Source organism: Polypterus senegalus, chromosome 2, assembly GCF_016835505.1.
Source record: "Polypterus senegalus isolate Bchr_013 chromosome 2, ASM1683550v1, whole genome shotgun sequence".
NCBI classification, from domain to species: domain Eukaryota; kingdom Metazoa; phylum Chordata; class Cladistia; order Polypteriformes; family Polypteridae; genus Polypterus; species Polypterus senegalus.
The window spans coordinates 55,381,843-55,409,622 of NC_053155.1; the positions used below are offsets into that span (position 1 = coordinate 55,381,843).

Consider the following 27,780-nt stretch of genomic DNA (forward strand, 5'->3'; position numbering starts at 1 on the left):
GGGATGCTCTTATGATAAAGGTGTTATGAGGGTGTGAGGTACAAAAAACACAAATCAGTGCAAAAGTTGCTTCGAAATAGTTTGGTTATTACCGTGTGGTCACATAGACAAAATATATAGGAAAAAAAGGCAGTGTGCTCTGTGGTTACTCTCTCAGGTTGGCATATAGCATATCGTAATCTCTTGGACCAATAATGCGAGTTTTCCGCATTCAACGTATACGACTGACATTATAAAATACCAGAAATTATATGGTAAAATCAAGTCCCGACTTGAACTTATCTGCATGTATATATGGTAAATTTGATCCTTTTCCTTCACGTTTTATATACACTTCTCTGCCTATTTTACTGAACTGAATGTATGCATTCTGATGCCCAAGAAATAACCTACTTTATTTATCTTGTATTGTAATAATGTCATATCTTTATTCATTGCACTTTTGTTATTTAGTCCCTGTAGATTGTAGTCATGGGGCATGCTATGGCATGTACTGTATACAATGATATTTAATTGATTAAAATGGCCAACTGTTCTGTCGTCATTTGTGCTTGATCTTATGACTTTTATATTCATTGGGCAATAAACTGATGAACTATTTTACATAATGCCTGACTCTAAGAATACCATCACAATGCACTTACAAAGTATATCAAAATAATAAATAACACATCTTCCAGGATAATTGGAACATACTGTAATTTGTGCACCGTTTATGAAAATTTAAATGCAATACATTGTATTTGTACCTGTATAACAAAATGCATTTTTTCTGTCACCTGTATAATGTAGCAGCCAGCAGATTGCCCTGACGATGGGCAGGTCTAAAAGCCTGATTGCCAGTGATCTGTCACACTGGTACACAGAGAGAGATGTATTCTACCAATTTTGGGAATACATTCTACAGGCCCAGGAACATTTAAGAATGCTGGTGGAGAGCGGAGACTTTCAGAGAATAAACAGCAACTCCATGCTAAAGATAGCAGCTGGTCTTTGGTCATAGAGAAAGAGCAAGAGAGTGGGGGGAACAGTCAGACCTATTGACCATCCTACAAGACTGGGGAAGAGCACCAGGGTATCTGTGTCAAGTGTGTGATTATGAGGCATTTCCAATGGCCTATAACAGCAAAAAAGTGAGACTAGGAATGATAATCTTTACAATCGGCAAAGAGACAATTTGACATTATGAAATTAACATAGCTGTTGTTGGGTTTAGCTGCTATTTGATGTGTGCCTCAGTCTTTCTATCTTAGTGTTCAGTACAATAATAATAATAATAATAATTAAACATTTTGACATTTAGTGTCTTAATTTACTTATTTTGATGTTATATATGGTATATCATTATTTCTACCTGGATCTGGGGTCTCTTAGCAAATTCAGTACAAAATTCAATACAAAATGCGCTGAGCATTGCGGATCTTAAAATGCTATTAGAAAAGACTGTGTGATAGTAAACATGCAATTCACAAACATTTTTAGATTAAAATAATTTACTCAGCAACATGACACATCTTATTGTCCCTTCCGTGTAGGTGCTATGAGGTTGTATTCCCCACTATAGCTGTAGTTCTCTTTCTTCCTATCAATTTCAGAGAACTATTAGAATTTTGCATACAAGAAACATCTGCTGAAACTGATTGCCACTTTCAGGTGCAACGGTCATACACATTATGATTAGATAAAGTTTGGCTCCCTTTGATGTGGAAATCATGTTTTGTTTGTGTATGAAAACAATATATGTATTTTTAGCCCTCCCCAGCTTTAAGAGTACATTCAAATACATAAAATTTTTAAAGTTATAGTATTTTAAACATTAAACAATCAACCATCATATTATTTGGATACCCTGCTACAACATAAGGGCTCATCTTACAAGGACTCGCACAGAGTTACATTTTTGTCAGTTTTATAGTAGACACTAAAGACATTTGAAATCAGTTTCCACATTATGAATATCTTATAAGTGGGCTGAATTGAATCAATGTTTTTTATTAGTAGGTGTAAATAGATTGTCGTATTTTTCAGTAATAGGTTATGATTTTAGTTTTTAGCTTGAGAGCATGCACTGATACAGCATGTTGCCGAACCCACTACATATGTTATACATATGTTAAATGGTGCAACTCAAACCACTTACATCTTAACACCAGCAAAACCAAGGAACTGGTGGTGGATTTTAGGAGGCCCAGGCCCCTCATGGACCCTGTGATCATCAGAGGTGACTGTGTGCAGAGGGTGCAGACCTTTAAATATCTGGGAGTGCAGCTGGATGACAAATTGGACTGGACTGCCAATACTGATGCTCTGTGTAAGAAAGGTCAGAGCAGACTTTACTTTCTGAGAAGGTTGGCATCCTTCAACATCTGCAGTAAGATGCTGCAGATGTTCTACCAGACGGTTGTGGCGCGTGCCCTCTTCTACGCGGTGGTGTGCTGGGGTGGCAGCATAAAGATGAAAGACGCCTCACGCCTGGACAAACTTGTTAAGAAGGCAGGCTCTATTGTAGGAGTAAAGTTGGACAGTTTAACATCTGTGGCAGAGCGACGGGCATTAAGTAAGCTCCTGTCAATCATTGAGAATCCACTGCATCCACTGAACAGTGTCATTTCCAGGCAGAGGAGTAGCTTCAGTGACAGACTTTTGTCACTGTCTTGCTCCACTGACAGACTGAGGAGATCGTTCCTCCCCCACACTATGCGACTCTTCAATTCCACCCGGGGGAGTAAATGCTAAAATCATTTTTTTTTTTTACTATTTAATTTAATATTGTTTCTTTGTATCAGTATACTGCTGCTGGATTATGTGAATTTCCCCTTGGGATTAATACAGTATCTATCTATCTATCTATCTATCTATCTATCTATCTATCTATCTACACGATGAACCACCTCAGGATCCCAAATTAGGACCTGAGTGCAGTCGTGCAACAGGTGACTTCTCATCACCACACTAATTTAAATGGAATGGAACAACGTGAGGTTTTTTAACAGCGGATGGAGTGCCAGTCCTGCCACCAATCCCCAAGTTTTCACTGCAAGTTGGAGGACCTGGTGGCAGGGCTGGATGCAGGTTAACGTCAAACCCAGGACGGAGCAATTGCAGGTTAAGGGCCTTGCTGAAGGGCCCAAAAGAGTGGAATCACTTCTGGCATTTACGGGATTCAAACCAGCAACCTTCTAATTGCCAGTGCAGATTCCCAGCCTCAGAGCCACAATTCCACCCATGAGAAAAGGAAATGAATATATTTGCTGAAAATTGCAGAATTTAATTACAATATCCAATATATATTGCTGCTGTGCGCTGGCGCCCTGCCCGTGGTTTGTTTCCTGCCTTGCGCCCTGTGTTGGCTGGGATTGGCTCCAGCAGACCCCCGTGACCCTGTAGTTAAGATATAGCGGGTTGGCTAATGGATGGAGTATATATTGTGACCCCTCACTTAAAAGGACCTGTAGACACCACAAAGTTCAGTCACATGGGTTTTTATTTGTATAAAGAAAGGTTCCAGGGAGGTACAGTTACCACTTCAGAGCCTATCACTACAATACACAATATTCTGTCCATGGCCTATATTCTTCACAGCTCTCCTGTCCCCCCAAGGATACTGACAGGTTTTTCTCCACTTCCTTGGATGGGGAGGTATTGCCTCCACTTTTACTGAGGAAAGGAGGCTTCTTTTAAAGTGTGGCCTTTGACTATTTCTGGTATCATTGCCAAATGGCAGTTTCAGACCATACTAACTTTTGTTTTTAAGGGACAGGTAAACCTATATTTGGCTGTAACCTGGAATTAGCTTTCTGCTGCTCACTTATGACTGAAACGGCCAATAGATGGTCTCTAGTCCTCCTCTGGCCACCTCCATTTCTCCATCAAAGACTTTTCCATGTCTCTTTTCTATCTGGGCTGTGGTCCTAACCACCTCCTGGACAGCACAAGAAAACCCCTGCAGTGCATCTCTGCACCCTGCTGACCTTCACAATATACATATTAGAAAATGTAAGCAAAAGCACAAACTTATTGTAATGTGATTCATATATTATGATAATAACGTGTTATGATGGTTCCACCCACAGTAATCCACTCCAAAAAAGGGTGTTAATCAAATGTAATTGTACATTTCAATACATAAAAAAATATTTGTAATATAGTGATGGAAGTGCCTTTTGAAACCAATTGTTTGTTACTGAATGAATACAAGGCTATGTAGTTAAGACATTACTGCACCACTTGTTAAACAATTACAATATGTATTGTGCACAGCTGTACTATAGCTCTGTAATTGTAAAGTGCTATGGGATGTTGTTTACTAGCAAAAGTGTCTATGTAAACAAATGTGTTTGTTACTTGGCTTATATTGACCAGTTTCATTCTACAAGAAGGTTTCTTTGCTTACATAACCAATTTTTGAAGTGGAATTCTCAGAGGGGAGTTCATGCATCTTGCTTCAACCCAAAACTTAATCTGCTAAGGGGCATTTATGCGTAACACAGTAGCACAGATGAAGATACTTTTACTTGTAGCCTGCTCCTAATTATAGTAAAACACTTAACTGCTGTACGGATTTCTAAATCCTTGTGTTCACTTTTCTCACTACAGTATATCCATACTAAAGGGGACAGCCATTTTCAATTAGGAAATTTTTACATTTTCTCATGCGGTTCAAATACTTCAAATTATATTTTTTCAGTGCATTTTGGAAATTCTAATAAACTAACAACAGTAAGATTATATGGATTTAGCAAATTTAATAAAATTTTCCATCCATCCATCCATCCATTATCTAACCCGCTGAATCCGAATACAGGGTCACGGGGGTCTGCTGGAGCCAATCCCAGCCAACACAGGGCACAAGGCAGGAACCAATCCTGGGCAGGGTGCCAACCCACCGCAGGACACACACAAACACACCCACACACCAAGCACACACTAGGGCCAATATAGAATCGCCAATCCACCTAACCTGCATGTCTTTGGAATGTGGGAGGAAACCGGAGCGCCCGGAGGAAACCCACGCAGACACGGGGAGAACATGCAAACTCCACGCAGGGAGGACCCGGGAAGCGAACCCGGGTCTCCTAACTGCGAGGCATAATAAAATTTTCAAATTGTATAAATATATTCTAGATATTCAGTATAATCTCAAAAGATACTGTACATTGACTGAGTGATTATTGGAAATTAGTGAAAGTTTAGCTTTTGAGAAATTGCATTTCTCGTGTGGTTATAAATTATCTCTGAATGTGTGCAAGAGTGCCCAGTAATGGATTGGCACCACATTCAAGATTGTTTTTTGTGCCTTGCACTCTGCATTCCCAGGCTTTGACTCCACATATCCTTGAATTGAGTAAATGAGTTACAAAATGAAGATGGACATCCCCTTTGAGACACTACTACCACTTTTATCTTGCAGAAATCTTTTAGTCTTATGAGTACTTTCAAGGCAGTTGAGACTGAACTTCATATCAACTACTTTCCCAGACTCTTAGAAACACTTAAGCAAAAGGTGAATCAAATCCTTACACTTTATCCTATGTGGTATATATTTCTAAATAACTTGTTAGTGTTTCTCTCCATAAATGCCAAAATTTCCAAGTTTCTAAGAAAAAGAAAACTTTAATTTAATTTAATACACAGATCCACACAAAGAGTACAGTACTACAGATTTATGGGCAGTGTTTAGATGGGTGTACATTTCATCTACTAATTATAATTAATTGATTTGTTTAATTTCAGTTGAGCCTCCTCCGTCTCTGACTGATGAAGTGGATATGAGGTACTACGCAGACTTACTGAACACCATTCCTCCTGAGAATGTCACTGTAGCTGTAATGCTTCATTGCATGCTGGAACAGGTAAGTTTACTCAGAATTTTAATATTTTATGCATGTCATTAATATAGTGTATGCAAATTCTGGTTTGAAGCAGCTGTATGCAATATGATATGTCATTGCTGTAAATGTATATTGTTATTTTATTTGTTCCAAATATATGTATTACAAAACCAGTGTCATAATATGAAAATCAAACATATGTTTTCGATGAAACAAAATTAGGAAATGTAAAGGTCTGTTCAATCACAAATGCAGTCAATTTTGTATATCACAGAAGCAATTTTGAGTTTTTGTCATAAAACACACTAAAACTCCTTAAATCTATAATGGTAATGGTAATTTATATACATAGTGGTTAATACAGTTCACTCATGGAGTGAATATCCTGGAATTGATTTTTTTGCTTTTCTCAAGCAGCACTGAATTGATGTGCCATCCAGGGTTGGTTTCTTTCTTATGTCTAACTCTGATGGCATAGACTAAATCATTCCTTAACAAAGCTAACTGAAAAAGAAGCTTCAAAAAGTGAATGGGTGGATGAAAGGTTGGATGGATGTTTCTTATATTCATGTGGAAAATCTTTCTCTGCCCATGCAGTATATTTTGCAATTATGTAACTCATTTTAAGATATTCTTATTTTGTGATTTGTGTGAAGTCACATAATATTTTAATGCTAAATTTTGTAAAATTGTCACTACAAACTGTAGTATTAAGCCACCATGATACGTTAGCTTAATGGTACTGCTCCTTGCCATATTGAGTTAAATAATTTGTTGTGCTGTTTAAAGGGTTAACAATCCAGAATGTTTTTCTGTTGCAGAAGAAGAACTAGATACAAAAAATCTGAATCCCACCATTGGATTTAATATACTGTAAACATTTGGTTTTCATTATTGGCAAAAAAAACAGTATTAATTTGTGACATCTAGCTGGTGGAATTTTGGTGTTCAGCAGTATTGTATTTTGACCCTTAACATTGCAACAGTGACTACTGTGCTGGTAATAAAAGCTCATCCACTGTTTAGACATTACAGTATGTGCTTAGCAGTATATGGCAACTCTCTGCAGTGTAGCTACTAAGGAAGTAGAGTTACAGGCAGGAAATGCTGATGAAGATGAGGAAATGCTGAGGAAGATGAGTAAGAGCATTCATGGTGTCTGGCAGTGAGTGAATAGAGCTGCCCTCTTTGGCATGTAATCCTACAACACAGAGCTGTATAACATGCTTGTGTAGTGCATAAACAACCTAAAAGTCTGCTGAAGTAAAGAATGTTCTTGTCAACATCGGTGTCAGTAGCAATGACTCTAAGTGGTTTATTGTAAATAATTTGTCCAGGTGGTTGCCACAGAGGAAGAAATCCCCCCATTAAGTGAAGTCATTCCAGAGCCACGTGCCGATGGGCTGGATCACAAGGTTGTAGATTACATGATGTCATCAATATTAAGTCTTGCAATTTCAGATGAAGACAAGAAGGTACCGTATTTTCAGATTCTTTACTGCACAAGTCTTAACACTCCACAATTTTAATACATTCTTATGAGTTCATTAACTTTATGTTAATTAATGCGAGTTTGTTTGAATTTGAAAATAACGAGTGCATCTTTAGCAGCTTTCTAAACTACTCATTGTTAAGGGAAAATCTACCCACTCTAATCAGTACAGTATGTACAAATTATTCTCATATAGGGAGCACACATGTCATATGCTTTAGTGGTATAACAGAAGTCAAATCGTTGTTTTCCACTTCACTTAAAGCTTATCCAGTGCTACATTACTGCACAAAAAGAGATTTACTAGTTAGCACCATATTATATAAACATTGAAAGTAATTTGTCAGATATTTCCATCATAATGTGCACAATTACTCACAATTTCTGTTTTCAAGTGTGCTTGGAATTGTCAATACAATACAAATAATGATAATTCTTTACATTTATATAGTGTTTTTTTCACTACTTAAAGCGCTCTCCGGGTCCTCCCTGCATGGAGAGCGCTTTGAGTAGTGAGAAAAGCGCTATATAAATGTAAAGAATTATTATTATTATTGTATTGATAATCCCTAACACAATTGAAGACAGACATATTTAAAATCTGTAACAAGGAAACATTTACCAGGGTTTTTGGATATACGCATGGGTATATTTTTGAGCAGAATGAAATGAGCAGCCTTAAAGAATCAATCTATTAGTATCAAAGTACTGGCAAACGTGTTAAAGAATGCATTACTTTTCAGGTAAGTCAGAAATTCAATCCATTTAAAATAGAGTGCATTAACAACAGATCCAGTCTTTTAATGACCTCTTGGGCACAGCAATCAGCAGTGTGTCTGTTTGCGGAGAGAGTGTTGACCTTGTCGAGAGGTTTTCTTACCTTGGCAGTGACATTCATGTCTCTGGTGACTCTTCCTATGAAGTCAGTAGACGGATTGGGAGAGCATGGGGGGTTATGAGGTCACTGGGAAGGGGTGTGTGGCACTTCCGATATCTATGCTAAAGGACAAAGGACCAAATCTTTAGAGTCCTGGTGCTTCCTGTCTTGCTAAATGGTTGCGAGACATGGACGCTATCCAGTGACCTGAGACAAAGACTGGACTCCTTTGGTACTGTGTCTCTCCGGAAAATACTTGGGTACCATTGGTTTGACTTTGTGTCGATTGAGCGGTTGCTCATGGAGTCCCGAATGAGACACATTACCTACATTGTGAGGGAGCATCACTTACGGTACTATGGCCATGTGGCGCATTTTCCCCAAAGGTGATCGAGCTCGTAAGATCCTCATTGTTGGGGACCCAAGTGGCTGGACCAGGCCAAGGGGTCAGCCACGTAACACCTGGCTGCGGCATATCGAGGGTAATTTCCGGAGGGTGGGATTGGACCGCATGTCTGCCTGGGATGTTGCCAACCAGGATCCCAAGTTATTTCGTCGTATAATGGGTGTGGCAACGCACTGTACCAGTGCATGCTCCCCAACTTGACTTGATTAGCAGCAATGGAGTGCAAGTCATTAGTTCACTACATGCAAATAATGAAGACAGACCTATAATTATTTCTTATTTGCCACCAAAAATCCTGAGAGAATCTGAAAATCTAACAACATCACATTAAAGTTCGATAAACTCTGAAAAGAATAAAACCAAACATATAAATGTAGGTTTTAAAATAAGTCCGATTTAAAGTGTGACAAAAAACCTACGCTACAACTAAGCTGATTCCAGGGCTACAGGGGTTGAATTATGAGGAAAGATTAAAGGGGCTGACCCTATACAGTTTAAGCAAAAGAAGATTAAGAGGTGACATGATTGAAGTGTTTAAAATTATGAAGGGAATAAGTACAGTGAATCAAGACTATTATTTTAAAATGATTTCATCAAGAACACGAGGACACAGTTGGAAACTTGTTATGGGTAAATTTTGAACAAACAATGGGATGTTTTTCTTTACACAAAGAACGATAGAAACTTGGAATAAGCTACCTAGTAGTGTGGTAGACAGTAAGACGTTAGGGACTTTCAAAACTTGACTTGATGTTTTTTTGGAAGAAATAAGTGGATAGGACAGGCGAGCTTTGGTGGGCTGAATGGCCTGTTCTCATCTAGAGTGTTCTAATGTTCTAAAGTATCTCCATGTTCTACATGCCTTAATCTTCTTCCCATACATGACTCTCCCACACCCACATTTCTCTGTGCTTTTAACATACACACAAGCCTCCATGTGCCTCCATACAGCATTACAATTTCTAAGCCACTCTGCTTTCTATGTGCTTTACCTATTCTACCTTGTTCTGAGCTACATAAAACAAAGTGTCCATACTAAGTACCATTATCTTCGTCCTTATTAATGTTCTTACCAAACCTCATTTTTTCTTCTTGTTTTTCTCAGTACACTCAAACTGTTCTGTTTTTCTTTATTCTCTTTTCTAACTAAATATTTTTTGTCTCAAAGACCAATAAACTTGATTGCTATCTTGGAATGAAGAAAATCCACAATCATACATTAAATATGCATTTGATGCCAAAGATTTAAACTGTAGTAGAAGATATAATATTTTTGTGTGTTTCTGGACTTTTTCACAGAAACTGCAAGAAGATTTTGGTATCAAAAAACAACTTTATAAAAAGGAGGAAAAATACCCCAAACTTGTGAACTTTCATGATGAAATTACTCGAAGATGGCATAAAATTCAAGTGAGCATTTCATTTAATGTCATTTTACTTGAATATTAAAGTAGAATTAAAAATGTTTATGAGGCACATTTAGGTTTAATTTTATTTAAACGTAGTGCATTTTTCAAGTAAGGCTCATTGATAAGGTTATATTAACATGTATTTATTTATTTCAGATTTGTTTCTCAAGTAGAGTGACACAGTGGTGTAGTGGTTAGCTCTTCTGTCTCATGGATCCTGAATCCTAAACTTGAATCTAACAACTGGTGATTGTCCATGTAAAGTCTACACATTCTCCCCATCTCTGCATGTGGTTTCCTCTCATATTTCTAAAGACATGCAAAGGCATCAGATTATTTGAGAAGTTGGCTGTCAGATGGATTAGTACACTGTTTAAGTCTATTTCCCATCTTGCCTCCAGTTTAGTCAAAATAGGCTTGAAGCCCAAAAATCTTGTATTGTTTTAAAGGGGTTTGAGAAGGTTATGATATGTTGCCTTTAAAGCAAGCTTCTCAATTTGAGAACTTAGCCCTTACAGCTGTTCCACTGTGCTGCATTATTTGAACCACTGAATTATGATGAGAGTAAATTTGGTTGCTTGACGTAACTGATATTGATAAAACTGATGTTAGATTTCCTGATGTCAGCATATTATATGTGGTGAAGTTACATTCGCTGATGAATTAAGGTTAACATTTATTTAAGTGTAAACAAATGTTCAGAATTGAAATGGGCACTGGTAATTGCTAGCTTGTTACATTTCTAATATGCTTACATCCTTCTAGTCTCAGGGAGAACTTGACCCAATGAAAATTGAAAAGGAGATGTTACGAAAGTTGCCAGTGTCACAGTTTCTTCACAATTTGCCTCTATCACCTATGGAAAATAAAAAACGTCTGGCCACACTTCAAGAACTTTTCAATTTCTTTACTAGTGGTATGTTAAAGCATAGTTTGTTTAATTATTTTAAAAATGCTACAAAAAAGAAATGTTTTTTTTCTGTTATTATTTCTGTATATTCAGTCCAACTATTGGCCTGCATAAGTCCCAACAATAACAATACAGCAGTCCAAGATGTCTTAGATCTTTTTTGTATGTAGGCCCCTTTACCTCTAGTTTGATTTCAGCAATAAAGAAGACCCCTATCTGCTTGTGATAAAAAAATGTAATTTTAACCACCATGTTAGATTTTGACTCTCTTGAACCAATTCTAAAAACACTTATTAACAGTTACTATTTTTAAAAAGTGTAATTTTTTATGCTTTCCGGTAGCCCTACGGAAAGGACAATAACTCCCAATAGTAACTGAGGTTCCCCTGGCAGTCCCTCCAATGTAATCCCTTAGTTTAAAGAAATGTTGTCATGTAGATTACTCTTAGTTAGTTGGCCTGGTATTAGCAGGTTAATGAATCCTGCAACAGACTAGCTTCCCATACAAGGCATTTGCTGTTAGTAGTGGCTTGTGCTTAGTAACATCAGGATATTCTACAACTTCCTTTTACTCAGTTTTGGAGCATACCTATTAATAAATACATGAAGAAATGCTCAGGTTTCCTGAGGAGGAGACTCCATCTGGCAGTACCATGTTGCATGGGTTGCTTCAAGTTCAGGGTCAGCCTAGGCAGATGCCAAGGGCATATCACTTTGTTTAATAATAATGTTATATTGATTTTGTTTTATAGAATCTATTAGCTGGTCACAGGTGGAAAGGATTCTCAGTCAGTTTGTATTTGAAAGTATGAAACTGACTGAAGTGGACAGCAGTGGCCATCTGATAAAGAACGCATCGAATGCCCCAGGCACCATACCATGGGATGATCCTTCAGGATATGTACAAGAAATCAGAGCATTAACAATGAAAAATGAAAAGACATTGAAAGGTTAGTCTTTAATCAGTTTCTTATTTCTCATATTTCAATTGTTAATGATTGGAATTTACATGTAATATCATTGGCAAAAGACAGTCAATTATGGTCGTGGCGATTGTAAAACTCCCCTTTGATGAGAGTAATATTAAACAGTTTTCATGGATTGAACAGTGTCTCCACTTTGTTGATGATCAAACCACATTTGTGTTTACTGTATGTGTTGTTTCAAACTTTATTTCGCTTACAGTTAATGCTTCTCTTCTAAACTCAATTAATTTTGATTACTTTAAATATGACTCTGTATTGTTCCTTTATGTTGTCTTTCCTGCTGTACCTTCCACAGGTTATTTTTAAATCTTAGAAAATGTTTTATGTTTGGTATTTTTCAAGTCAAAGTTATTTCTTCTCAGATATGATGTATATGCATTTACTACACAGAATTATGTTCTCAAGGTAACCACTTTCTATAAATTAAAAAAAATATTTTGCCCACTCCAGCTGTTTACAATGGAGGTATGGGGCATGGAGGAAAAGCTTATTGCTTACCAAATATGTTTATTTTCAAGCCAAGACAGTTGTCGAGTATTGATCTGCACCTTATGTGTTTCCAACGCATGTTTATGACAACAAAAGAGAACTAGAAATAATCATGTTATTGCATATTCCTGGTACTAGTTTTCTCATGGTAAAGATACATTTTCTATTCACTTGTGTGAATTTTCAAATAAATATGGAAGTAAATAAAAAAATTAGACCATGTGGCATGAAAAGTTTACTGTGATTTGGTCTGTCATCCCAAGGGGGTGAAATGTTATTGTGCAGGAAGACTAAATGCTGAGCCATCACACACAGCTGATCTTCTTTTAAATTGTGGAATCTCATAATGTTGTGGGATTTTTTCTGTTGAAAAATTACATGTATAAACATTTACAATGTATGTGTAATCGCAAGACGCGGATCAATACTCGACCACTGCCTTAGCTTGAAAAATGGATGTATTGGGTACATATTTAAACTTTATATCCATGGCTTACAGACTATGATGTAAAGTGCTAGTACGGGCAAGATATATTTTTTTATAATTTATATAAAGCAGTTAACCTCAGAACACAATTTCATGTGGAAAATGCATGTATAGCATATTTGTGAAGAATTAACTTTGACTTGAAAAATACCAAACTTATCCTTTAATATTTTCTCATTTCGATTTGATTGCTTATCTATGATTTAATTTCAGTTTCTGCTGCTGTTTTGAAGTTGTTTTTATTATTAATGTTCTTATTTTTGTGCTTCAATCACATATTGTTTTATTTATTTTTAATATTTCTGTAATATTTTGTATTTAAATTTCAAATCCCTATTGCTGTGCTTGTTCTGTTAGATTTTGTTTTTTTTAATTGTTTGTCTTTAAATTCTAACACTATCAAAACAAAGATAATGAGATTTGAAAAAAGACTGAAAAATAAAATATTTTCTTGGTATTTACAGTATGTTACGCAGTTCATCTTTTATTAATCCTTGGATGTTTACTTGTACACTGCAGTTTCACTACTTGCCATATTTAAGCATTTTTTAGTAATATGTGAATATTTCTTGAGTCATATGGTATGTTGTTTAAGATAAAAGCATGCTTAGTAAAAGTACTTATTCTCTGCCTAATACATGAGGTGGCTATGGATATATAACTGCAATACCGCCAAACAGTTTTAATGTTACCATGCAGTAGGAATATACATAAGTCAACTGTCACACTTTAATACATTAATTCCGATTACAAGTGTCAATTACAGTGATACTAATTATATACAAGGTTAAATATGATAGTTGTTGAAATGGTTAGAGTACATCCATTGAAACCATTGTCAGTCTTGTATTTAAATATTCTATAGCTTACTGTGCATTATAGCTGTTTAAACAGCATTTACGACTTTCAGTTCCTTCATGTCTAAGGTCAGAACTCGTACTAGGAATAAAGTGAGGTATTATCACCTAGTCAGTTTAACTTTATTCAAATAATCCGTGGTTTATATAGAACTATTGGCAGCTTGCAAAATCATTAGGTACTCTATAGGTACACATCATTGCATTACTCACAGAGTTGTGAGTAAGTTATAAATTAATTCCTTGAAATAGAAGCAGGAATTTAGCATTGACTGTAATAAAAGGCACTTGTTAGTGCAGTACACAAAAGGGGAAATCAGTTATGGAACACAAAGAACAATTCTTGATAAGAAAAATCTTTGTTAAGATCTTCAGTCTTTAGTTAATGTTGTAAATGATGGAGTCTCATGAACAGACTTTGATAGAAAGTTTTACAGAGTTGCTGCCACAAATTATTATGTATTTTCCGAATAGTTATGTAGAGAAAATTTAGAATACAAGAAGACTGGCATCAACAGATATTTATTGTCCTATATACAAATGAGTTAAAGCAGCGTTGCCAAGTATTCTGTAGTGACCCAGTGGTTTTCTTGCAAATTATACCAAGGTGTTATCATGATAGTATATCCATACCATTAGTGATTTCTATTTAGGGTATAAACCCCCAGAAAATCTTAACATTGAATCGACTGTGGAGGTACTTTTATAGGACATAGCATCTTCTCATGGAGTTTAGTAGTTCTCTCTTAAAGTTTTATTGGGCTTTGTCCTCAGGTGTCTTATCTTGTCTGTAAGAAATAATACAATTTATAGATAATCTTCCCCTCAAGGCATTTGTAATCTGCTCTGGGATAAACTGCTAATGAAAATATAAAGGCTAATTAATTTTTGGGCATAATTGCAGGTCAAGAAAAAAATTTAAGTTCAGCATTACCGAACAGTTCAAGCAGAGAAGGGCGCAAGAAGCAGCCTTCATCATCAACCAGCTCAGGTATATCTAGTGCACATTTCGAAAATTAAACGTTTCTCTGAATGTTGAAGTATCCAGTTTGTTCAGTTTATTAATTTACTGTGAGTAGCAGCCACACAAATGAATAAGCAATACAATGGAATTTGCTTCAGCTGTAGGAAAATTTGTGGATGGATGAATATATGCATATAGCCACACAGCAAACGTAAACTGAAATAAATTATTTTCAACAAAATCAATTTTGTAGTCTTAGAAACTACTCTTAAAACTATATATGTTCTAGACTTTAAATATTAAAAAAAATAGATATCCATTTATTTTTTTATTACTATTAAATATTTCTGTCTTTTTAGCCACTCAATGAATAGCCATTTAATTGTGGTGGAGTTATTTGTGTGTCCCATTGATCCTAGGAGCTATGTTATCCATGGTTCATTGCCCCTGGTAGTGTTACACATTCCTAGGTGAGGCACCAGACTAAGTGTAGTTCATATTGACCTCTATGAAAAGTGAAATCAAGAATTCAGTAACCACGCCCTGAAAATGGAAACTGGAGCCCTGCCCTGGATCCATGCCTGGAGATGGAGTTCGTCGGTGAGTGTCTGGTGGTCAGGCCTTTACCCATGGGTTCACCAACTGCAGGAGGAGCCATAATAGTCTGGTGCATTTTGACTTGGGTGTCAATCAATTGTAGGTGACTTGGCGGGCCAATCCCTGATTACAAAAACTGACTCTAGAGACATGGAATATGACTTAGCTGGTGGGAGGAACCCCGAACTAGTGCATGAAGTAGGAAGATACCATCTAGATGCAGTCAGGCTCACCTCAACGCACAGTAAAGGGTCTGGAACAGAACCCCTGGAGATGGACTGGACTCCTTTTCCCTGTGGTGTTGCGCAGGGTTAGATGCGTAGGTGTGGGTTTGCTTATAGCCCCTCAGTTCAATGTGCGTACATTGGAGTTGCCTTTTTGGTATATATATTTTGGATTAATTTTAAGACCCACATCCTGGATGGAATAAAGGACATCCAAAATGGTGAAAATGCTCCACTCGGGAAGGAATTGCAAAAGTGCTATCTCTTGGCTACATTTGGGCTTGACCAGGGGCTATGACTTTCCTTAATAACCCAGCATGCTTTTGACCTGAAGCTTCTCTTAATCTCTGTTTGCCTAGGAGAGGTGATGGGGCATTCCTTCTACTACTCCAGGCTCTGTGATGATGTTGTTATACACCAGAGTGGTCAACCATACTATTGGCTTTTCCCAACTCCTACCATTCTCTCACCCACACACTACCATACTAGGGCCGGCTCTGGCCTTCTCCACACGATCCTTCCATGACTTCAGTATGCTCCCGTGGTAAATTTACTCCTGTGGGTGCCTGCTAGGCTCAATCACAAGGTAGTCCACCAGTCCCAGCTTTCATTTACTTCAAACAGACCCTGTCAATGGGTGAGGAGTTTAGAGTGGGACATGGGGACCAACAGCATGACCCAATTTCCTGGACTGATCTCCTAGAAGGTTGTAGAGGTGACTCTGCAAATTCTGAACTTTTTCTAAAAGCTTCCTAAACAAGGACCTGACATTAGCAAATCTTCCCCTTAAATTAGAGACATATTCTAGAACATTCATCACAGCCTTCTGGGCAGTCCTCAGTGTGCATTCACTTTTTACAATATTTCCTATACTGATTTTTCAAATGATCTAATTTTTCTTTATTGTGAATTGCTTTGCATTGGGTCCTTGTTTTAATACTGCTACTTTCATCAAAGCTTTAGGTGTCCATGCTTCTTGAAATAAAAGGTTTTGGTTAGCCAGGATTTTCGATCAGCTTTTGAGAAACAGACGAAAGAGCTTGGTGAGGAACTAGTGATCCAACAAATTTTTAAAAAAGGTGAAGGGCAACCGAAAATAAAATATCTGTGGCAGTGCAGCGTGGCTTAGGGGCATGTCAGGGTTGACTATTTAGCCACTTACAGGACAGAGCTAGTCCTTTGCTATTTGTTGTGCATTTTATGTACTCCCTATGCTCCTCTTGTTTGTTTCAGTACAAAAAGTGATTGTCTTTATTTGTAAATATGTACCTCACTGCATAACTTATTATAATCGGTTTAACTAAACTGAAGTAAAATATATTTATTAAAAATGCAACTACTGTGCATTATTATTTTTGAGGTGATAAAATGTTTAGTTAGTAAAAGGAGCTTACTTTAGCTTTTTATTTCTTACAGTTCATGCTTCTTAAATGATTGAAATGAAATGGGAAATTAAACATAGGTGGTCCTGTCATGTGAAACCTAAGTACATGAAGATCTGGTCATCTAAATTCCACTTGTACTTTAGATATATTATATGGAAAGCTTGAGTCATAACCTTATTGCATCTGTTACCTTTTTTGTAAGTCCTAAATCAGTCAGAATGTGAAAAAGCAAAACGCCTGGAATCCATTAGTTTGTAACAGTGTGGTTTGTGGTTAGATTAAATATAACCAAATATATGATTTGCAAAATGTGGCTGGGATCCCAAATTTCTGGTTCAGCATAACCTGGATTGAAGTTTTGAAGTAAGGGAAATATTTTGGGATGTTCTCTCCACATAAAACAGGCAATATGCTTTTTGTTTTATTAACTGTTTTAACAGGCTACTGATGTTAGTATCCATTCAAAGTAATATTATCTTTATCTGCATTGTGTTCGGCTTACATGTAGCACTGTGCTAAAACCCCTGCTATATATATTTTTTTTTACTGCTGCATGTTTTCCTTGAAGCATGTCCTAAATAAAAGTACATTGAAAAATTAATCAAGTAAATCTTTTGTTTTTAAAGTGCACTTTTGTCACAGTGTTCCAGAAGATACATTGAAGAATAAGGTACATTGTTTTGCTTTTTGTTTACTTTGTTATGCAAGACTTAATATTAGGTGAAGTTAATTAATACCTAACATTTCTCAACTGTGATAATGTTAACATATATGGGATACAAGGAGATATTTCCAGAAATGTTTATTAAACATCAGGTTAGTGTAATATTTATGCCTAAAACACACAGTGTGATTTAGAAACGACTGGCAGTGTCTGCAGCCAGAAATTGGAGAGGATGCACTGCAAGAGTTAGTATGAATCACAGATATTAAGATTTGAAAACTCTGTCATTTAGATCTGTTCTTTTGGGCTACTAATGGATTGTTATGGCTTGTTGCATCATGTGCATTTATTTGCATTCAGTGTCCCTGTTGCTACTTTAAAACCTGATAATTTAGTGGTAACTTTTATCGAACTGGCTGACAGGTCAGAAATATCTCTGTTAAGCTCCACTCCATAATGCCTGCTATGCTGGAAGCCGCTATCTGACCGGTGAGGCACTACATCCAGTTTTCGTAAATTGAGAAGAAATGTGTCAAAGCCAGGTTTCATAAATCTGATTTTTTTTATTGTACGCATATTTTCATGCTCGAATCCACGCACAGTTTTGTAAATGAAGTCCTTGGTCAATACTGCGTCAGTTAATGGCTATAATAATAATAACTGTCAAATAAATAACCTTAAATGAGAAAGTTTTCTTTATTTTTGTAGGAAGATGGCACAAATGACAAGTTTCTTCAAGTTGTTATTGAAAGAATTCAACAAACATTTGTCCGATATCTTAATGACTGGTATTTTGCTGAACACCATGATAAAAATGTGTTTTTACAGGTAACTTCAGTATCTATTATGACAAAGCTGTTCAGTTGTTTTTAATGAATACAAATAGTAATCTAAGACACAATTACAGTATTCACTTATCAAATTAGAAAATTGTAAGCAATCTTGACCAGCATGCCATTTGTTTAAATTTAAAGACAACCTTCTGGTGTTGACTTCATTGTTGATGAGGTCAATTTTGACACTGTCCAGTGTGTGACTGTCAATATCATTCTATTAAAAATATACTGTATTTATACTATTAGTCTGAAATATAGTTAGGCTGTGTGTCATTATACAATGTTTCATTTTACTTTGTGGGTGATTTTAGTTATATTTATGTTATTGAGACAGAGATCATGAAACTTACCTGAAAACATATGGAATGACTATTAGCTAGTGCAGTATGTAACAGTCATCTTATATATAAACGTCTATGAGTAGACGTGTGTGTGCCTGTCTGTCTGGCCTGGAAGTGCAAGGCTACAGCATGATGCTCAAAGAAAGTGTCTCTGTTGCCAAAGTGAAACTCACTTAGCTGCTAATACACAAGCAAGGCGAGCACATTGGCAAAACAAAACCTCTGGGGGAGAGAGAAACTCACTTAGCCGCTGATAGACAATGGAGGTGAGCACATCGAGTGAAATTTCACTTCATCACAATGGACACTTCATATAAATTCATTCATTCAGGGTCACCATTCAACCAGCAATTCAGCATGCCATCTCTGTATTTGGATTGAATAAAAGTTTTTGAAAGAAACCTTATAAACACGTATAGAACTTACAAATTCCACATCGAAGCAACTTAAGCAAAAATCAAACTGAAATCCAAGACTAAAGTGGTGGTAATCCTACCTACCCCACAACATTGCTTTTGTGTACATACATGATTTGTGTCACTTATGTAGTAGTCAGCTGTTTCTAAAAGTCAGGCACTGTTAGAACAATTGCAATAACCGTTCTGAAATTCAGAGGTTAATGTTAGCCTCAGTTCAATGATTACTTATTACATAATTCTTTACACATTACTGATTGCTTAGATTTGTAGAATATTTATTTTACTTCTCCTTGCACCAACTTTGTACCAACTTGTCCAACTGTAAAATGTTATTTCACAGAATGTCCTCTGTGTCTTTGCCTATACTTCTAATGCCACATCCATTTAGGTATGTTCACATTAAATGTAAAAGAACCCATTCACATGTTTGTATGTCTGTCCAAATGAAGCATGAGATATTTGTCAGTAAATGTTGTTGACATATTTTAATCAGAATACACAACAGATTTTTGAAATTTGAAAAAGTCACATATAAGAAAAAATTGGCAATGTTTCAAATTGTGTATTATTAAACAGAGAAACATTTTACATATTTCAAGACAGTGCAATGAAACACTTAAATGTCTCTTTCTTCAATTTTTCTGGACAATATGTGGCACAGCATGTCCATAGCAGAACAGCGAGGTGCAGTTGTTTTTATTATTTAGAAACAGTGATACCCAGCATAGGGAGTGCAGATGATTAGGAAAGCCGTATGTCCATGAAGAGGTGATGGTGGCATGGATTACTTGTTTATGCATGTCTGGGTTAGTGATTTGTGTAGCCTCCCCTCATTAGCAGTTCTGTAGGTCAGTTAGCATAGCACCTACACTAGAAGATATAACAGTCTGAGTAAATGCATTAGGGGGAGGAAATGTAAGCAAAAAAAGACTACTCTTGACAGCCAAATGGGACAGAAAGAGACTGGAAGAAGGGGCTGAACTATGAGTTTGGTCATCTCTTGGAATTAGCAGTGTGCTTTTATGAAGTGTGGGGTCAACCCTGCCCCGATGCAGTAAGGAGCAGGAGACATAATGGAATTTGGAATCTTTCTGTGGGTACTGACTAGAGGTGACAGAAGAAGAGCTAAAGGAAAGCAAGATTGACATCATGTTTCTTTTGAGAGGGAAGTGCGGACAGTTGGACCTTAAGTGTTGGGGCAAAAACAGAGTTTATGGAGTGAGCAAGGCTTCACTTGGCTTTCTCATTTGTAAAGGAGCAAGAGATGGACACAGTTCCATTTAGTGAGTACAGGAAAAACACTTGACTGATTGTTGCTGTGTAAATGTTACATCTATTTTTCTATTGTTTTTATTGATCTTAGTTATTTCTTGAACACTCTACTGCACTGTCTTTATGGACATTTATTTAGTGATGAATTTTAAATGCACCACAAAAGTGAAACTAATATTTGTTTTTTTCGATAATCATGCACATGAAATATTTCACACTTTCTGTTACAAACTATCAATGTCCCAAACATGGAGTGTAGCACATAGCTGCAGTCATCGTGAAATCGAACAATAAACATTTCATCTATATGTATTCTTCAACCCAAAACATCACCAAATTTTTTCAGAGTTATCTTCAACAAAGTTCTAACACCATTGCAGCCAAAGGTTTTACCTGGAGACTTCAACATACATTTTAACTCTCCCTGGAGTACTTTTTTTAAAAAAATGTTGTGTTTAAGAAGTAGATGGTCCTCGGAAAACAAATAGCAATAGTACATCAATGTATGCAATTTTGCATCATCTGAGTTGGAATCTGGTGTCTATGAACTCATTTTCGGTCATAACATGTCTTTATGGGCCTGGCTTTTAACTAAATGATATTGTAAAGCAGGTATTTTATGTAATCTAATAAAACATGGAATTGCATTCCCATATCACTTATATTTTTAAATATGACCAATTCTTACCAAAATATTTAATAAATAAAATTTTGATTTCTGTCTCATTGATGAAGTAAATAAACAAAAATGAATAATGCTCCAAAACAGTTTGTAAGTCTCCGAATGCAATTGAATCTTGTGCCATGTGGTCATTGCTTTTTTTTTTTGCCAGTATGTTCTATTCAGCAGATTTATTGTTTAGTGTCTATTACATAACTAGTCATCAGGCTTGAGGAAAATGAATACAGCCAGAATACATACTCTACATGCTTAATAATATCTGAACAAGCAGTGTTGAGTGGTTCAGCTCTGTATGTGTGAAAAACTAGTATTCTTAAATTCCAGCAATGAGTAAACAGCTGAGAGCCTTTGTGAAATCATTCATTTTGCAAAGGAGCCTTGGTCTCATACAAATTGTTTTTATTAGTATGTTTTTCATGGTGGCGCAGTGGGTAGCGCTGCTGCCTCGCAGTTCGGATACCTGGGTTTGCTTCCCGGTTCCTCCCTCCGTGGAGTTTGCATATTCTCCCTGTGTCTGCATGGGTTTCCTACCACAGTCCAAAGACATGCAGATTAGGTGTATTGGCCATTGTCCCTAGTGTGTGCTTGGTGTGTGGGTGTGTGTGTGCCCTGTGGTGGGCTGGCGCCCAGTCCGGAGTTGGTTTCCTGTCTTGCGCCCTGTGTTGGCTGGGATTGGCTCCAGCAGACCCCCGTGACCCTGTAGTTAGTATATAGCAGGTTGGATAATAGATGGATGGATGGATGAAATTATGAAATAATAATGAGAGAGGGACATTGAAACAGTAGTTATAGTTGCTGCCTTACATCCCCAGGGAAATGGGTTTGACTTTAGGCTCAGTCGCTGCCTGTAGAGCTTTACATAACCACTATGTTTCCAAATAGACCCATAATAAATTATTGTTGATTTTCTTTATTAAGTTTATCCTGCAGTGAGCTGGCATCTCATCTAGGGTTGGCTACCACCTTTGTCGAATTAAAGTAACATTGTTCCATCTGAATTTTCAGGTTCTTCAGAATGCTTCACAGTCATATCAATGCATTGATTTTTATAAGCGGAAACAGGATAATTCTGTTCTTTTGGTCTTCCACAATCCTATGAATAATATGCAACAGAGTCAAGAAGACTGGGATATGGCACTCCACTCTGATACTGGCTTCAGGTAAAAACCAGAAGGAAAACAACACATTTATTAACAGCAAAATAATGAGGAACAGTAGACCACAATACCTGTGATAACCAACCCAACTCTGCACTTCCAATATTAGTTCATGCATATGTTCAAATATTTAGTCACACAATGTTGAAATTGATATGTGCATCAGTATAGCATATGTCACATTTGTTAATTCCCATTGAGTTGCATCACTTGATAGACAACATTTTAACAATTATGTTCTTCTTTTAGAAATTACCTCGAACACGTTGCAGATTCCATTTCTGATTGGGTATTAGAAGAAGAAAATAAATGGAAAAAACAGCTAATCAGTAAAGAACTAGACAGATGGAGAATTCATATACCTGATCCTTCTGAAGAAGCAGCTGCACAAAAGAAGAAAGGAAGAACTCCATCGCCAAAAAAATCTGAAAGTATGATTCCAAGTGATTCTATATACTGTACAGTGTATGGTTTCTGGAATATTTCTGATTTGCTTTATTATTCTAACACAATATAGCATGCTGCAACCTGCTAAATTCAATTGAGGGTCAATGGGGGGCAGAGCTTAATCTGGCAGCATCGGGTGCAAGGAAAGAGGTAATTCTTGGCAGAGGCCCATCCATTTTAAAACCCACACATAAAGACTGGTCAGGGTGACTGGCTTAAATTAAAATCACCAATCAATCTAATGTACCCTAAGACTGTCAAGCTAGGCAAAAACTCTAATTTGAACATTCATATTTAAATGATCATATATTCAAATATATTCAAATGTAAATTAAAAATGTAGGGTACTGAATGTATATTTGTACCATGTGTGCATTTAGTTATAGTTACAGTTTTTTTTATTATTTTCATTAATATTTTTACTTTTTTGCTCAAGGTGAATCTGCAAAGAGAAAAAGAGAACACACTTAGCATTGCCTCTTTCTACCTGTAATGCACATAAGAACCTAGAGGAAACTGTTTACGATTGCTCAACATGTTAAAGGAAGTAACTTAATTGATTTTTCCTTTTGATTCTAAAGACCAGAGACATATCCTGGAGAATCTCTGAGCCCCTAAAATGTTTTATGAATGAAAGAACTCAATGTACTAAATGCTGAATTACAATGATCTTGATACTTTTCATCCTCATTTTAATATATATTTTTTTAGCAGATGCCATAAAACAAAGTAACTTACAATAAATATATAAAATTATGTATTACGTACTTACATATTAAGTATTCATCAGGAAACTACTAAGTTAACAAACAATACAGAACACAATTTTAAATGAACACACAAGAGGCTTAGGCTATAGTTAGTTCCATGTCTAGATGAAAAGTCATAGACTTAAAAAAAAATAAGGATGCAGCTAGTGGTTGAGAGCGCGTGTTGGATCCAACGTGATACCTTGAAGTAGTTTGTCAGGAGCAAATTACTATACAGGACTAAACTAACAACAGGTTTTCTTTTTTCTAATCTTTACATTTGCAGCAAAAAGTTAATATAGATAAACTTACAGTAATTATGTTTTCATTATGCCTCATTATACTTCAAATAATTTATGTGACAAGTCAGCAGCCAAGTAAGAAACAGACTGTGTATGAAGATACTTGTTTGCTTAGGTAGCTAAGCTGACTTGATGACATTGAAAAGACACTTTAAAATGCTGCTTTTTATACTAACAAAATAAAAAACAGAAATATGGTAATTGTTTTCCACCAGTGACGGCCCACTGCACGATAATGTGCAGTGAATACACTTGACTTGAGCATTCATACTTTTCATACTCTTTCTCTGAACGTTTATCATTCGTTTGCTCAGAGGTTCCTGAGCAGCATTTCTTTTCTCCATTCTAGCGACCCGCTTCTTCTCTTCTTTCGTCGGCATCTTTTCTCATTACAACTGATTAAGTCAGTGTTTGTGTTATTACTTAGTACGTTTCCTTTAAATTTTCACTTAAGTTGGCACTTGAGGCAGATTAAAGACTTAAGAATGATTTAAGATATGAAGAGGTAGGGGAAGTGACGGCGAAGGTGGTAGGGATGAGAATGGCGCCAGTACGCATGCGCCACACAGCCACCCTGCTGGCCGCTGCTGAGAGTTGATTCTACAATAAAATAAAATAAAAATAAAAATAGGAATAACCTTGGAGGTCAATCATCACCCGAAAGCAGTTAGTAGACATCACATAGTATATGTGTACCAAATTTCAGGTCAATAGGTCAAAAGGTTTGCGAGCAACAGGTGATTTTAAATCCTGGACAGACAAATGGATAGCCACGGTAGCGTGTTATATATAAAGATTATTTTTAATGAGAAAGGAAACCAATCTTTGCTTGCTGTGATGGATGCTTAACAGTTCTAGCATAAAGGGGCTCAGATTCATGAGTGAATTGGAACATGAGTGGTGGGGAAACATTTAAAATGTGTTCTTAGTGCAACTGTAAATCCAAACACAGAGCAGCAGAGTAAAAAAACCTGCCCCAAGTTTTTTCATCAGCATATTTGGTATGCTAATGTTTTAAGTGTGCCAAACTAATACAGTAGATAAAAAATGCACCTGGTAGATGACAGATAGGGTGTTTCAAACTAAATTAAACAGTGTATAAAATATAAATAAAATGAGAAGATTCACAAATCCTAAGACTTCCAGAAGTGACTCTGTGAATTAGTAATGCAAACCTCTTTTAACAAGATATCTATATATTTACCAGTAATCCATTTCTTCTGACATGTGCCATTAGTCTATGGAATAAAACTGTGAAAGAATTGATCTGCTCAATAAATGCAACATACAGTTTATGTTCTTATATTCAATATTTTCTGAACTTCTTAAATTTCTGTTTTCTCTCATAGGTGGTAAAGGCACCCCATCTAGACCGCCCAGCAAAACAGAAGTTAGTCCTGAACCTCTTAATATTCGAAGTCCTTTTGTTCGAGAAGGATCACTTAAGGTAATCATTAATTAAAATAGAAAATTATTTAAAATGTGAATAGAAAATTATTTAAAATGTGTTTTTAAGTGTGAAGAACGTTTAATGTATTTTATGCATATTTTTCTGTATTTTGATGTATACAGTGTGTATAGCCAGTTTTATACATATGTATACTTCAGTATTGCTTATATAGATCAAAGAATTTCTTCCAGCCTCACCTAAAGAAAGGTGAAGGTTTGATCATATGATAAGTTGTTTTATGTATCTTTCCAACTTTCCTAGTAACTTTACACAGTTTATTGGGTTAATAGCTGCTCCCTGACAGTCTTGCCTTAATTATGCCTATATAATCTTATTAATGTCTTTGATTAGTCATAGTGGTTTAAGTAGAATGAGATTTGACTTGCTTCTATCCAATAGTTCTATTGAATTAATATATATGTAACATTTATTTAAAATTCTATTTAGGAACAGAAGCTGAATGACTTTCCTTAAGGGCAAGAAGTCTATAGCCAAACAGTGGTCATATACATAAAAAAATAACATTACAGATCACAAATAAAGCAAAAAATGGAAATCATTGCTAGAAGTTAAAGCTAGAAGTTTGTTCCTAGTCTAAAAGTCCCTTTCCTTAAGTAATGTAACATGATTCAGTTTGATTAGCATTCTTCCAAAGTTAGGACACTGAAAAATGTGTACCATCATCTTAAATAGTTGTAAAAGTAATGATACTACTAATAGTAGTGATACTACTAAAATAATATGGCTGCAACTGAAAGAAAAGTAAAAACAATCATAAATAAAGAATGGAAAATAATCATAGGCTTGTGCATAAAGTTTAGTATTGTTACCATCTAGGACAACCAGAATTTAACATTATTGTAGACACACAAAGTACCCAATGATTGTTGTTTGCGAGAACAACCATGAAGTGATCAAAAAGGTTAACTAGCACAAAAGTGAAAAAGAGACTTTGCATATAATAAGGGATAGCTGAAAATGTGAATGTCACCATATCTCACTAGTAGTCCAGGATATGGCTTTATCATTTCAGTTCAAATCTAGTAGTTTTATTAACCCTATTCATGTCATTGTGATACTTTCTTAAAAGAAATGTTAACATTTGAAGGAAAAAATTACCAGTATAAACAACACATAGCTGAGGCCTACTGTACTCTACTCAGGCACCTTGAGAAGCCTTGCAGATGATATGTGTGGGTCAGTGAATAACAAGACTCACTCCTCTACTTAAGTCCATTGGCCTTTGTATGTGGCCACTGGATATCTTGGGTAGGATACTTCTAACCCCAAGTAAGTGATTGGAGGCACAGGTGGTAGGTCTGGCAAAAAAAAAAAATTATTGGAGGTACATGGGAGGAACCATGGAAGATCAAAGCAGGAAAAGCAACACTGAATGGTGGCCAAGGAATGAGATCAGAAATCTCACATGAGGAAGAGAGGGAGAGACACTGTGTTTCACAATATATTAAACTACTCGCACCAATGATGATATAGTTTAAATAATAAATAATGCTATAAAAATCACACAGGTGCAAATTAATATTCATAAAATTACTTTTTTTTGGTCAATGGACACAGTGCCATATCATATTGTACACAAGAAGTCAACATGATTCATGATAATGATGATGTCTACACCAAAATAGTGAGATATACAAGTTCATGCACCCTGTAAATTTCATAACAAAGAATCAACCAATAAGTCACTTCAAAGGCTCTATCCTTCAAGCCCCAACATGAAAATTAACATTTAAAGCAGAACTTAGCAAAATCCAAAAGTAAATATTTTTCTAGATGAATAATTGTATTAACCATAAAATGAGAAAAATTGGATTATGAAGACTAACTTGAGTTTTCTATGAATATTTTCACAATGCATTAAATTATTGAGATGAGTTTACTACTTACTGTATTTCACTTTTATACAACAGCTGGAAGATAGGAAGCAGTGTCCCAATTGCCCTAAATGCAGAGATACTACTGGTTATTATATTGACAGTGAATTATTCATGTTTTATATAGCATTGTGGCTTGATTGTAAATTTGTTGGTTTTTATTTTATTTTACTTTATTTTGCAATAGGCTTGGAAGGACGAGCAGGATCGCCTGAAAGAGGAGGAGATATTTAAAAAAGTAAAGAAAGACAAAGACAAAAGAGGCAAATCTGCTGAGAAGAAGGGAAAAGAGAAAAGCAAGGATCGGTCAGAATCCAGTGATAGTGTTATAACGGCAAATTCAAAAAAATCTCCAAGAGATAAAAGCAAAGACGATCCAAAAACTCCAGAGCCTGCAATTGTAATTCATGAGCCAACTGCTTCATTACTACCTGAACAGGTGTACAAAGTAAGTCAATGAAAGGGTTTTGTGTATATTTTGTTACTTTATTCACTTTCTAAACCTTTCTAAAAAGTAAGATGATATTTTTACTCCCTGCTGTAAAGCTGGTGTACTTCCAGATGAGCTTTAAGGACAAATTGATTATAATAGCCTATACCACACTACAAGCACATAGACTTATCTTGCTTAACTGGAAGAATCCCCACCTGC

At 36.1% G+C, this 27,780-nt stretch overlaps 1 protein-coding gene across 1 annotated transcript in view; it reads left to right on the top strand.

Moving 5' to 3' along the window:
* The window catches only part of spag17 (sperm associated antigen 17), a 164,571-nt gene that overhangs the window by 43,265 nt on the left and 93,526 nt on the right, over nucleotides 1–27,780 (top strand). Inside the window, exons 10-21 of the mRNA XM_039743723.1 lie at nucleotides 5,734–5,852; nucleotides 7,169–7,306; nucleotides 9,906–10,016; nucleotides 10,781–10,931; nucleotides 11,678–11,875; nucleotides 14,649–14,735; nucleotides 17,541–17,584; nucleotides 18,287–18,406; nucleotides 22,134–22,288; nucleotides 22,535–22,716; nucleotides 25,133–25,230; nucleotides 27,316–27,576. Of these exons, the coding sequence (XP_039599657.1) occupies nucleotides 5,734–5,852; nucleotides 7,169–7,306; nucleotides 9,906–10,016; nucleotides 10,781–10,931; nucleotides 11,678–11,875; nucleotides 14,649–14,735; nucleotides 17,541–17,584; nucleotides 18,287–18,406; nucleotides 22,134–22,288; nucleotides 22,535–22,716; nucleotides 25,133–25,230; nucleotides 27,316–27,576 (1,664 nt within the window). The remainder of the gene's footprint in view (nucleotides 1–5,733; nucleotides 5,853–7,168; nucleotides 7,307–9,905; nucleotides 10,017–10,780; nucleotides 10,932–11,677; nucleotides 11,876–14,648; nucleotides 14,736–17,540; nucleotides 17,585–18,286; nucleotides 18,407–22,133; nucleotides 22,289–22,534; nucleotides 22,717–25,132; nucleotides 25,231–27,315; nucleotides 27,577–27,780) is intronic.